The 15,343-nt window shown below is 28.0% G+C and overlaps 2 protein-coding genes across 2 annotated transcripts in view; one reads left to right on the top strand and one right to left on the bottom strand.

The window, feature by feature from the left end:
• The window catches only part of LOC148226633 (uncharacterized), a 618,271-nt gene that overhangs the window by 458,229 nt on the left and 144,699 nt on the right, over positions 1-15,343 (bottom strand). The window lies entirely within an intron of this gene.
• On the top strand, positions 7,462-8,259 carry LOC148226634 (endocuticle structural protein SgAbd-6-like). The gene is made up of 3 exons (XM_088203469.1): positions 7,462-7,618; positions 7,692-7,804; positions 7,873-8,259. The coding sequence occupies exons 1-3, from the start codon at positions 7,610-7,612 to the stop codon at positions 8,060-8,062; spliced, it is 312 nt and encodes a 103-aa protein (XP_088059595.1). The 5' UTR covers positions 7,462-7,609; the 3' UTR covers positions 8,063-8,259.

The following is a 15,343-nucleotide window of genomic DNA, read 5'->3' as shown; positions in this document are numbered from 1 at the left end:
TGACTCCAGCTCTGACTACTTTAATGTTTTGTAAGTTATTGCTTTAAAGCAGTCTGAGTTAAATATAAATTAACCAGCATGATAAACGAGTGGTATAAGTTGCTGACTTGCCCGAAAAGACCTGGGTTCTAATCCCATGTGGATGTTAGTGTTATTAAATTTATATTGTGTCTAGGAGATCAGAATTAGTGATTGATTTATAATTATAATTCCGATCCATCGCGATGAATAAATAAAATTGCTCGTACAAATTAGGTATTGAAAATACTTATAGCACATAGAAAATATCTCACATGTAATAAAACAAAATATCAATAAAAGGTAAATCTCTTGATTTTCATATAAAAATGAAAACACAGCTGTGCAGATGTATAATATTTAATCGTATCGATGATATAATATAACAAAGAGCTTTTCAGAAAAATATTAAACTCTGCAAATAGTAAGTAAAAAAAATATTTTTAATGAATTTTAATTACTTTTTAGAATAAAAATATCTTACATTATGTTTGTAATGCAACATATTTTGCACAATGTTGAAATTGATCTAGGTCTAGATGAAATCGATAAGATAAATTTCAATAAAAATTAGATATGCCAATAGAGATAAATGCCTAAAAATGGAACAATCGAATGATGCATAAAATCCATAATAACAATCAAAACAATAACAGTAGCAAAAAAAGTAAAAGGAAATCCTAAAAACAAAGGTTGGCCGTCGCGCGGCCAAGATAATCATCGACCGAGAAATATATAATTGGTGGAGCGTATCTAAGGACAAAGAATGTGATAAATCAAAACTCAGAAGACAACCCATTAATTGTTCATAAACACTGTAGTTATTTAAAATATGACCAGTCATATTTCACGTATCAAATAGGCGTCGAAGCGCACCAAGACGCTTGGCTAAAGTGTCGAGGGAAAAAATAATATTGTAGGTGATTTTATTATGGTTATAGGACATGTTATAATATTACCAACGATTTGTGCTCCGCCTTGACTTGCATACTTCGTAAAGATTGCTTCGGTCAAGTGACCCGATATATGTATGTATTATACGTTGGCATTTAGAGCTGAACTGAAATAGAAATGCAAATTGGTCTTTAAAAATATCAAGGTTTGTTTGCTCGTGATCCGTTATGGTATCAATACCGGTAATAGCTGGAAAAATCTGTAATTTGCATGTGAGTCTAACACATATCAATAACTCGCTTTATAATATGTAAATTAAGCAATGTTGCACAAAAAATAACGTTAAAAGGCCTAAATATTAATTTAGAAGCAAATAAATGGCACTGATTTGAAGAGGTATTTTATATGATAATATACAAAAAACAATGGTTTATTAACCAATTTTTAACAACCATATATATTTTTTATTTTATATTAAATTTTAAATTAAAACTTTATTATGTGTATTTTTTATACAAAGCAGTTTTTTCTTTAAATTCATTGACAAAAAATATATTAAAACCAGTTTTTCCGATTAGAGTCACATTAACATTCATTAATGAATTGTTAATATTCTTCCTACTATTTTTTTTATAAATGTAATACACATAATTAATTAAATGAAATAAATATACAGAATTAAATAAATTTATATGACAATTAAATTATTTGTAAGCTAAATTTTAAGCAGGTCAATTCTTAATAATCGAAATTCTATTGCACATTTATAATTAATTTTTCATGTATGTTGTAATTTTAATATATATTTTAATGTCTAAATATGTAATTTCTATCAGGAAATCAATTAAGTTTAGTAGTTTCTCGTTGCCTTTTTTTACAGCAGATTATTTTTTTCTCATGGCCTTCCACGGCTAATAGGATATGTGTAAATGTTTTCTTGCTAAAAAAAACTGTTAGTTAGCAATTAGTAAATGTTTTATTTAGAGAATGTCTGTATGGTTTTTACAGAAATTAAAATAGCACATGATATTTAATAATTCGAATGTAAACCTGAAAACAAAACACTCCACAAGTTTTTTTTAAAACAGTTGTTAAGCAAATTCAGTTTTAATATTCAAGAGTGAGTAAATCAGTAGATTAAATCAAAATTAATTTATAGCTAATATATTATTAAAAAAGGTCAAAATATACATGTAGCATTATTAATCTATAATTTAATAAATACATAATATTATGTTTAAAGTTAACGATGCATTAAAAAATATTCAGGCAATCAATTGATATTTAGACAACCTATTAAAATAATCACTTTATTTATTACTAGCTTTTACTGTTCATAGAGACTATTTGTTTAACCTTTAAATTATTATAAATATGAGAATTACTGAATATTATCACCGCATCTAATAAAATATTAGCTTTATAAGTTAGGCTCTACCAAAAAAATATTATTTAGTTTTTTTTAAATAAATATAAAAAAGTTAAATTCGCAAGTGAATATATTTATTGATTTTGTGCAAAAAGTTTTCAAACATATGTTTACATAATTACAAACAATAATATTCTCACACTTAATAATCGAATCGGTTTTTTAACTAATATATGCCTCATAATTATATTTAGCACATGTAATATATGTATATATAGGATCAATATTAATTTTATATGTTTATAAGGCATATTTTGTTGAGTTTTGACGTGTATAATCAATGGAAAAAATATGGAAGACTGTTATATTTTATTATGTATGAAAGACGTTAAGTTTTAATTTTTTGCTGTGATCATTGCCAAGACAAAATAAGAATAATGGCAAATAAATATTCGTTTTATTGTTATATAATAGCGGATCATTACATTTCCTTAACACGCTTAAAACTATGCAATCTACTTCAAAATTAAAATAAAAAATAATTTGTACTCTCAAAATGAACGTCATTTTTCATACATTTAAGTTTTAACAGTCAGTCGAGCTTTTTTGACTCTCGATAAAATCAAGAAACTTAGCTGGAAGGCTTATTCTCTAAACATTACTCATTAGTCTCCTAGACCAAAAAAACAAAAATTTAGACAATGTAGAAAGGGAGCAATCAAAATATTTAACACCAAATCTTCCAGCATGTTATGCTAATGAATAAATAAATTGACCGAGAGGTGAAAGAAGAATTTATATTTTTTTAAGTAAATTATATTTTTTTAATTTTTTAAACTCAAATAAATATTCAAAAGTAAATTATATGTTTCATTAAGAAAAATATTTTGTGATTACCTAAAATATATAAATATTTCAGATAAAACCAAGTGAATAAAAAGCATATGGTGTTTGCTTTTTAAAAATCAACTTTTCTTTTAGAATACAAGGGGAACTAAAAAAATATTTAAAATATTTATATTTTATTTTAATATAAGATACCAATGTGTTTTTTAGAAAATAAAATGGCGAATTTCTACAAATAATAATTTCAGTTGGCCGATAAGGCAGATTGAAAACTGCTACGTGCGTTATCTACTCTCAACGTGATTAATAAAGATTATTTATAATTAAAATAATTTATAGATTGTGGTGTGAATAAAATACGTTAAATTGTTTCTCAAAAAAAAATTTTTTAATTCAGAAATTCATTACTTTATTCAACGGTTAAAAATCGTTTTATCGCGAGTAGACCTGGCCTTTTTTAAAGATGTGCGTATATAGATATTAAGAAGAGTAATTCAGTTACTGAAACCGTTAAAGCTACCAAGAGTTTTATATGAATACCTCAAACGCTTATCAAAACTGCAATACATTTTGAACCTGCAAGCTTCATTAAGACTTCAGACCTTCATTAAAACCTTAACAGCCACAGGATTCATTGAGACTCACTAGTGGTAACAATTCCAATACACGTGTGGTATATTATGTCAATAGTGTAGACGTTTCGTACTTATATAATATTTAATTACAATACATAGTATTTTCGATTGCAATGACAGATTCGGACACATCTTCTGTCTAAAAAACCGTAAATCACAACGCGACAGGTCGATTACGTTTATTTCTGTCATGAGTGTTCGTTGATGATGCATTCGCGGCACAACAATCGTTTTTAACTGCAACCGACATTGTCGGCTGCCAATGAAAACACCACCAGACGCATTAATCAAGGGGAAAACCCGAAAATCGTCAGGTGAGCGAACGAGTCTCAAAGGTTAGATGAGGCGATTCGGCACATTAACATCCTCAATAAGTTGGCTGGTATGTTTATGGAGAGACAAATAGAAGAACACACTATAAAGCCGACATTCATTAAAACATAATAATGGTTTATTTATAAGTTTGAATGGCTCATGCTCGACTTCATCTTCAAATTACGTATTCAACCGCACGTGTATGCAGAGTGACCCAAAAATACCGAATCAATTTTCCTATATTGAAATACTATTTGAAGCCTTATGTATTTTATTGTATCATAAAAATAGAATTGCAAATAACAACAGGTTTATTTTTTTTAAGTAAAATCTTTACACGAAAAGTAAATGTTGTTAAAAATACTGCTTCGTAATATAATATAATTTACGCAAATAAATTACGAAGAGAATGTATTTTGAAAACTGATTAACAGTGAAGGTTCACAACCGTTCCATGAATATTGTTACAATATAATTCATTTAATCGGCGAATCATACCATCATAATTTAACAATGAAGAGTTTCGTCACTTTCATTCAACTATAAATAGTAAAATAGTATGAAATTGAAAGTTATTTTTAAATTATTTTATTGTGAACTACTTAAAAATAATACTATCTACACATTAGACCGTTTCGAAATTTACCGGACATCGACAAGACGTATGTTTCCGTTGCGTAAATATATAACGGATGTGAACTGTCGACGTGTTCCACTGTGCCACGGGTTTAACGTGTTCGGCGCTTGTAATAATTAGCCGTGCCAAACATGCAGGTCGAGACGAATACCTACTAGAAAATCATTGAATGCATCGGTAGCCAACCTTTTATCGATAAAAATAAATTTTTACTATTTATTAGATGATCTTGATGAATGGTCGACAATTAAAATTAAATATGCAGAAAATATCCAGACATCATTACGTAATTGAACCTCTGACATTTTTTAAATTTACTCATAATAAAATCTGACATTTATCGATGCTCAGTACACACGTTCTTCTACAAAAAAACAATTATTGATACATCGGGTCAAATTACATATTTCATGACCTATCGTTGATTTATGATCAATAATATTTTATTTTATTGCAACTGATAAGACATGATTAGTTTTATAAATATATTATATTATAGCTCCATATTAAAAAAATGATCAATAAAATGGATCAACATGTAGCATGTTAATAATTTATTATATTGAAAAAATACAAATATAAAATAAATAAATTATATTATTGTATCATTTCAAGGTTAATAAAATATAGTCAATTAAAAAACAAGTCTATTTCTATTATTCTATTAAATATATTTTTATTGTTTTAATAACCGCATCTTTGAATCAAGTTTCGACTTGTGTATGATACATAGCATTTAAAATCAGTTCGGTTTTTTTACACTCTGACATTTGCGGTTACGTCTTAAATTGATCTCGATGAACTTTCTTTATATTATCAAGGACGGAGACTATGGAGGTGTACTAATAAATCGTTTATATAAGTTTACAGAATTAAAACATATCAATAATAATTTTCACACAAATATAAAGCATTTTTTTCAATGAAAAAATTTTTATTTTTAAAGGCTTTAATTTTTTTTTCAAAATTGAAGTAACTGCAAGAAATCTGTCGTAGACAAAAATATAAATATCTAAAAAATGACTTCTCAATTTTTAAATAAAAGCAGATAAATGAAATTTTTAGTCAAAGCAAATCCGTTGACTGATAATGAATTTATTAAAGTTTTGAAAATGTAGCAGAAATAATTTTTCTTAAAAACATACAGATACTTCTGAATCTGATTTCATAGCTTTGAATGAAAGCACTGATGTTACAGATATGGCTTAACTTATGTCAAGGAATTGACAATGAATTTAATATTACTGAAGAACTGACTTATCTGATTTCTTAAGGACGAGTTTTTCAAAGAAATGATTGGATAAATAAAATATTAGCACTACATTCTAAATCGATAAAGCTATTTTAAAACGTCATCATTGACAAAATAAATTTGAATAAGATCAAAAGGATTAAAGCCACAAATAATTTAAAGTTTCTAAATCTTCTAAATGAAGATAATAACATATTATTCTTAAAGAATATTATGCTATTATCTTATTTGTAAAAAGTTGTATTCGACGTGTAGAAAATAAATATTAAATTCTATATACGGCCCTTGATAATTTTTTGTCTAGCAGTGTGGCATAGATCCAAAAGGTTTAATACTTTTGAACAATTTAAAATCAAATAAAAATGATTTAGGTATAATACAAAAACAGTATCAACATTAATTAACAACATCCAGTGGAATTATATACAGAGGTGTTAATTTATATAATAATATTCCTAGGACAATCCGCAAAAATAAAACTGTAACGCGTTTCCTAAATGGAATATAAAACACAATCGCTCATTAAGAAATAAATTATAGCATTAATTTTTTTTTCTGTTAATATATATTATATGTGTGTGTGCAGTTAAAATTTGTTTGGTGTAAACATTTTCTATTAAGCTAAATAAATTAATAAAATAAAAAATAACCATAAAAATGCATTTTAATATATTTTCAAGTACTTCGTTAAAGCAAAGTTTAACGAGATCATATCGATTATTACTTTTAAAAAATACTAATTTTATATATGAATCTAAAATGATCTTAACCTATTTTTTTTTTTGCCAAACATGATTTTTTATGAAATTCAAGGATCACTATATGATGATTTATTAACACTTACAGTATTAAAAATTAATAAATATATAATAATAATTAATCGAAATATTTGAAATTTAATCTACATTATTTATTGAAGCAAAAATGGCTAGAGAAAGAACCCAGATTTTTAATATCAAGGTGCATTTCTCAACACCGCCGACGGGCAGGTCGTTCATCCGCCGTGTGCCAAGGTAACCGTAATTTGCTGCCAATCATTGTCAATTATTGATAAATCATACCGAATGTCATCCAAAAACTGATTAATCATCTACAGAAATAAGCGATGAAATTTCAAATTGAGACTTCATATTGACATATATCGTTTTCCAATAGACATTTACGAAATTCCGAAGATGCGCCAATTACACAATCTAAAACTTGTCTAGACACAGCGATGGGATAATTCACTGAAGTAAAATATTTAACGCTGATTAGTCACTAATGTGGGAATCGTGTCAATGTTGAACTTCTTCAAAATGTTGCTCATCAATGAACGCAGCCAGAAAGCGAAAGTCGTATCATAAATTAAGACGACCTCACACACATATATTATGAATAATGCGACATACATAATTATCATAAATTAACAACAATGAAAACTTCTTCCAGATCGATAAACTATCCAGATTGTTATGCGTCCATTATGCGCAACCACACTCGGTCAAATGAAGTAACGCCATTGTTCTAACACTGCTCATCTTCATCTCGAAACGATCGAGAAGAAGAGGTGGATCTGCGGGTATATAAACTCGAACATCTTCTTAGTCTAATCATCATTCTTCCAGTGTTCAAAGCTAGAAGACCGAAATCCACATACAAAAATGAAAGCGGTACTTGTGCATCAGTGATATAGTGATTATATAGTGAAGTTCTTCTATAAATATTTTTTCGAATTGTCTCCAGGCATTCTTCTTCCTCTTCTTCGTCGTGGCTGTAGCCTTCGCTGCACCTCAAAAGGACGTCCAAATCCTCAGATACGAAAATGACAACATCGGCGTAGATGGCTACAAATTTGCGTGAGTATTCCTTAGAATCAAGTTGTATATCACACACTTTCTTTCAATGTTTGTATAATGTATCACAGTTTTGAAACGAGTGACGGAACCAACCGCCAAGAAGAAGCTCAGTTGAAGAACGTTGGAACAGAAAACGAAGCTTTGGTGGTCAGAGGAACAATGTCGTGGGTAGCTCCAGACGGAAAAGTATACACCATCAATTACATCGCCGACGAAAACGGATTCCAACCCCAAGGAGAACATCTTCCCAAAGCCTAAATACTCAACTCTTGATCTTCCAATTTGTGTTCTTCAAAATTCCGTGAATTCTTCTGATTGCTAAAACGATCCGCTCGGGTGTATCGTATTCTTTTTGCGAATATCGATAATGATTCTGGCGTATTGATCGTGACCTAAATCTTCTTTTTGTAATATTTTATTAACTGATAATAAATGTATATATAAAAATTATATAAGGTAATTTTATTTTATTTATACTATATCAAAATCATTGCTCCATAAATTATTTTATTTTTAATTAAATTTTGATTGAACATTGCCAATAAATTACAAATTACTTTTAAAATAATTTTTCTCTCTGATTTTCAATAATATACTTTTTAAAACGACTCTCTCACTGCAGAGTCAATATTAGGTAATTTTAAAATATTTACTGTAATCCTTATATAACATGAAAATTAAAATAATAACTGTTGCAGAACAAATTGATTTAAAAATATGACACCATAACACATTATGTCATTGTTCATAAACTGCATAGGCTTGTTAAATTTTTATTAAGAAACAAATTTTTAAAACAAACTTTTCTTTCAATTCCTAATCGGTACTTATAACTGTTCCGTCTGTGTTACGTGAACATTTCATGCTTGTTATTTTCATTATCTCCTTTGAAATTTTTATACTTTATTGCAAATTATTGCAAATTGTTTAGAAAGCGAATAACGCGACACGTATAAACAGACATTCGTTGAATGAGTCCGTCTGCGATTTAATTGAGTATTTTTTTTTCAGAACAAAGAAAAACAACTATTAATTAATGAACGCACATTTTTTGGATGGTCTCCAAGAACGACAGAATCTGACGTAAACTTACAGAGTTTATTGTTTGTATATATTTTTTTAAAGTTACGGATAGTAGAAAACTGCAGTTATATATGGCTTAAGAATATATAAGTTGCCCGTGTACATAATAATCAAATCAGGTAATGTATGATAGATTATTTAAATAAAAAAGTGAAAAATAATAATTTCATACTTTTTATACTGGCATTCGGTTGAGGCTAGAGTACATATATTATGCACATATAAATAAACATATATGTACATTCACAAATATATTGTACATACATTAACATAATTCCATAACGTATGTATTATTTATATAACAATTAATATAAAATAAAAATATCCAAAGTGTGAATAAAATTGAATTTAAACATATTTTTTTTACCTAAAATTTATTGAAACAACTTAATAGCATATTGAGTTTTTTTCTATTTTATATCTGGGCGAATCAATTTAAAATCTAGTGGTTTTGATCTTCTATGTGTATCTATGTTGTGACAGCTTCAATCACAAAATCGGATTAGTATTCTTGTAATTTAGTTTTTTGCCAATCACAATCGAGTTGATCTATTTACAAATTTTAAATGACACGTGCAGGATCAACGGATACTTAAAGGTGATAAATAACACTTCTTTCACTCATTTAAATATACCTCATTAACGGTAATAAATAACCTTTTAATGGATGCCAAACGCATTAACTTCAAAATTTTAGCATAACAAAAGCAATCAAAGATCAACAGTTATCTTATTTTAATTAAAAAAATCCAGGTAATAAATAAACTGATCTATTTTTTTTCAACTTCTCTAGTTTTTAGCTTCCCAGATTAAACTCTGAAAATATTTGCTTATATTTATTAAAAATTTAAATTCAGAAGAAAGCGCTTCGACAATGATTTCAATACAGAATTACTTTTTAATATCAGTTAATAAAGCTAAATTAATATGTAAATATATAGTGTTCCACTAAGAGATTTTCACATGCAGCTAACTTGGCATGTTTATTAATTTAAGAATAACGACATTTTTAATTTATTACTCATAGATATTGCCTTTATCTCTCTATGATAAAAATATATATTTTATTTTTAATACATATCTGCAGAAACTGGAAAAAATTGCAGAAAGCATATCTGGTAAATATAGTAGCTGCAGATTTACAAAACGGCCATTTTTTTTTAAAAAAAAAACAAAAAAATAGTATTGAAGTGTAAAGTTGATTGTCCACAATTTTTGTCATTTTTTGGATTGCTCTGTGTAATCAGCGTAAAACTGGAAAGTAATAATCTCACTCATTCTTATTGAATATACAACCTAGTGCTAAGAATATGTAGTGAACTATAATTCAAGTAAACAGTAAGGAGAACCTTGACATTAGATCGAATTCAGCGTGCTTTTTTTGTCTTGTCACTTTAGGGCGCTTCCAGACAGATGATTGGACTTTTAAGGCTCGGCCACACAGAGAGCGGTCTGTCGCGGCGGGAAGCGATATCTGACCGCGGCGTTATGCGATGTTGCATCAGTTCTGTCAGACAGAACGCGATCTGCGATAGACCGCCGTAGACCGCGTTCTGTCTGACAGAACTGATGCAACATCACATAATACAACCGGACCGCCTGTCGCCGTGGTCAGATATCGCTTCCCGCCGCGACAGATCGCTCTCTGTGTGCCCGAGCATTTAATGTCATAAATACACACCCTTGAATTGTCATATATTATGGCACTTTAAAGTATTTTTAAATCGTTACTGAATTAATTAGGAAATTTAATATGACATAGTTATGATTTGGTATTAAATATTTTATACATTTAAAGATTTAAAGCAGCTTACTGTGTTGTAAAATACAGCAAGATTTTTTTAATAATATTAAAATTTAACTTGAAATAAGGCAATGTTTGTGTAAAATTACTTAAAATACCCTAAAGAGTACCATAAATAATTGGTTAGTAATAGAGTTTGTTAAATATACCACGATTATTTTAACCCTTTAAACGCGTAAAACAAAAATAAATATCAAATTAGTTTATGAACAATGCAAATTATACTGTGTTTTGATTTGTATAATTTTTATTTATGCAAAATGAAATTTTATCTTTATTTATCAAAAATATTTTTTCTGCTAAATCTTTTTTACTGATTTTTGCGTAAAGAGATGAAAAATCAATCGAAAAATCTTTAACTAGCGTTCGTCAAACAACGTTTTAGGGAACTAAATTTTGATCAGCTTTTTAACTGCTATTTAGATAAGAAAAGCGTGGTAAAATTATATTTATGCTTTTGAGAAACGAACTCATTCACACGCCAGCGATGACGCGTCGCCGAGGATCTGTACCCCCTGGTATTGATTTTTGTAACCCGTGTCCTCAGTGATATTTTTATTCAGTGCATTATTAGTTTTATATTTTAATAGGTAGCTGATGATTTTTTCCGTGCTTAAAAATGTGCAGAAATATTTTTAGGTAATATTAAAATTAATTTATGTATTAATTATTAATAACAACATTTCTCATTGTGATTTGTTACTGTCATTTTAGTCTAACACATATTAACACAAAAATTCGATACCATTAAAAAATCACTTCGAAGAGACTTTCTCAGATGAAGGATAAATTACCATTTATGAAAATAAATTACAAAGCCTACTAACTTGTGTGCTGTAAACAAATTATCTGTTTTTAAACATATTAGAATTTTTTAAATTCAATACTTAATTAAGTAATAATAGTTTTTTAAATTAGTTACTTAAGCAGTCCAAAGTATCATGAAACAAATAAGACAATAATATTTGTCTAGTCAACTACAAACAGTAGATGTTAAGAAATGACACTAAAAAAATCCTATCTATAAAACCCTATCCATAGAAATTAAGTTAGGATTCATATTTGGTAAAATCATATTTTGCTCAAAATGAATGATACTTTTTCTTTATGTGCAATTTTTTACAGATTTTGAATGGTATTAATGAGGTTTTAAATAAATATATTATCTAGCCACTACAGGTGCATTAAAATAGTAAATGCAAATTTATATTACTTATTTCAACAATATGTCGACCGCTGACTAGCTGCAAAATATTTTTAATTATATTGAAAGGTTGAATAATAATTAACCAAGAATCAAGATTAACATTTCTGGGTATTGGGACATCAAGAAACTCGTCGTGATTCTCCCAATAACCACGGTGCTGGCGTCTTGGTCAGCTTGTCATAATTATATAATAGATTATATTCTCTAGGAATGTTTTAAATAATATAATACTATAGCCGATTATCTGCGTTTAGATGCCCTTTAACATACTACGGTCCGCTATTTTCACTGAATTTTAAATAAACTATATATGTTTTGACAAAAGGTTACATTTTTTTCGCTCTCAAAATAATTGTAAACGTATGTATTACCATATCTAGATAAAAGTGCAAATATTTTTTACGTTTGTGCGATATTAATAAGCTCAAGTTATATTATTTTTAACCTTCGAAAACGAATGAACGAACTGACCGCGAAGTTTCATTAGCACGCGAATATGCGGAACCGTAATATAATCAACACATATTTTAGCAAAATATTTCCTTTTTCCATCAGGATAATATATGACATATATTTTTTACAAAATCATATTTAAAAATCATATGAATATCTATAGATTAAAAATATTTCATTGTAAGCAGTCTATATATGGATCAGAATTTTATATATCATAATTTTTTCCTGTTTTTTTTTTATTTAAAAATTATAAGTTTGAAACAATTAGTAGCATCGATTAGTCCAGTTATCTAAATTTTTTTAAATATGATACTAGCTATTTATAATACTAATAAGGAAGCTTTCAGATGTTCTTCGTTAGTAAATCTAGCGTGTTTTTAATTAGACAACCCGACTCGAATCTACCTCGTGCGACTTATTGTCCACTATGACGCAGCAAAAAAAAACTTTTCTTGTCATTTTCCGTTCCATTGGCGCAGTTGTCGCTAATATCTCAGTCGGAGATCTTGATTCCCCTCGCACATAAAGGAACTTCCTCACCTTATAGCAAATTGTATTGGCATTGTGGCCTCGGGCCTCGGCCCTCCTTACACCTAGCCACACCTAGATCAAAGTTAATCAAAGAGGATAGCCACAAAGGACCAAAAGAGCGATACTCACTAAAGAATCGTACAGTCAACCCACACGCACAAAATAAATATTGTGAATAAATAAATAAAATACCCATAAAACATCTAATTTATTTTCAACCTATTGTGCAAAATTACACTGTTTTGAAATTTCACTTTTTACATAATAATCTAAATGTGGCATTTATGAAGTCGTAATTATTAATATTATGTGTATGCAAAATGAGATCGTTAAATAATGAAATACGACATGTCAACGTTAGGTGACAATGTTGAATATAAAAGAAAAAATGTTGGCATTATAACAATAGCATTTTTGTGATAAATATACAGTTTTTATGAAGAGTCAAAATATTTTTAGAATTTAAATAACGCGTTTGAAATATACGTGTTGAATATTTATTGAAATCTAAGTCGTTTTATTATGTATCAATGTATAATTTAAACATTATGGTAATTTTTTAATATAATAAAATCATAAAATAGTGTGTTAATTTATATTGATGTCATTCTTTAAATAATCCAAATGTGCATTATAATCAAATAAAATTTGTTTCATATGCTAATATATTAATTTTTGTTGTTACTATTCAACTCAGTAATCAGAATAAACTACTTTCTAAATCAATGAAAGGTTGCGCAAATTAGTATTTTACTGAAACCAGAAAAAAACAGACGATATTGCCTCCTACGTATCTAAACTAATCGCACTGGTAATAGAGGATCTTAATCTCTTACTAAATCTAGAATAGTACAAGTGCATAGTTTGGCAAAATATATCAATAAAATAGAAAAATCTGCTCAGCTGTATTTTAAAATGCAACACAGGCTTTTGACAAAGTACCCAGGACTACTCTTAATTAACATAACATCTTATTATTAATTAATAATCCATATCTTACCTAAAAGATAGACACTTAAATTAAAATCGGGAACGTAAACACAAAACTGTACTAAATATAATTGGGTGTGCCTCAAGGCAGCGTTCATGGACCGATGCTGTATTTGTTATACATGATAGATCTTTCTCAGACGAACTCAAAAAGAATTGCTTCATTTGACGATGACGCTACAATAATGACGTCTGATGCTGACCCAAAAATAGCATCAAAGAGACTGCAAGATCATCTCTGAAAGTTCAAACGGCTCTCTAAATGGCGAATCAGAGCTAATAAAAATAAATTAATCCATTTGACATTCACGATAAACAAAGATACTGTCTTATTGTGTCCCTTAACGGGAAATGAATTCCACATATTTAGAAAAAACTCATATTTAGAACAAAAGGAAACATCTGCGACTTTAACTTCCCAGATTGTAATGGCTCACAGGACCAAATTCGAAAACAAAATGATAATATATAACTCATACACTCATAAAACCGTATTGGTATTATGTAGCTTAGATTTGGGATGTGACCTCCATATCTAATATGAATATTTTTGAGAGATTATAGAATAAATTTATCAGGTTGATGAACGGTGCTTCTTGGTTTTAACTTAACAATTATATATAACTGTGTCAATATAAAAGAAAAAGAAAAATAGATAAGTGAACAATATTTAAACAGAGCAAAAACATACTACAACATACTACTAGCAAGTAATCTGCTAAGAGACAATCCTATAACTAAGGGTAGACTTAAACGCGTAATAATGTTAAAACTTAAAAATATATTTAATTAACATAAGCAATATCATGACCACTAATAAAAGTACTACAAACTAATATATAATAAGATACAGATTAGACTATAATTTAACTTAATCAAACGTACTATAATTTAATGTTGATTATTAAAAGAAAACCTCCAGTTGGAGACTTCCCACATGTTATTTTTTTTTCCATGTGCCTAGTAGATGTGAGAAACGAGAAAAAAGGAAACATATACACATATCATAAAAATTGCTATTGACCAAGTAAACAGACCACATTTAAATAAAATAAAATAGAGCTAGTATTATTATTATATATATTTAAAAGTTTCAATATTTAATTTAACAGAAAATTATTTCAAGAAATATGTAAATTTAAATAAATACTTTGTTTCATAAAATTAATAATAAATATTCATGGGGTATTCACTGTTCTAAATAATGCACGCTCGCTACCACTTTACAGAAACAATCTTTTATGAAACAATTATTTCATACATTGCTCATTCAAATTGACCTCATTATTATACATGAAAAATATAAATTTTATATTACATTATTAAATTAAAAAATATATAATTACGTCATATTGTGATAAGAAAAAAAAGGCAATTTAAAATAGGATACAATTGATTATGACACATGTGTTATACTTACAATTAAAATATTTTATTAGTGTGTTATGTATCTGTGTATGTAGATATT

This window comes from Plectrocnemia conspersa, unplaced genomic scaffold, assembly GCF_051122295.1.
Source record: "Plectrocnemia conspersa isolate PC_06_02 unplaced genomic scaffold, ASM5112229v1 ptg000014l, whole genome shotgun sequence".
NCBI lineage: Eukaryota > Metazoa > Arthropoda > Insecta > Trichoptera > Polycentropodidae > Plectrocnemia > Plectrocnemia conspersa.
Note: the sequence above shows the minus strand (reverse complement) of the source record. Positions and strands in the feature narration are given on the sequence as shown.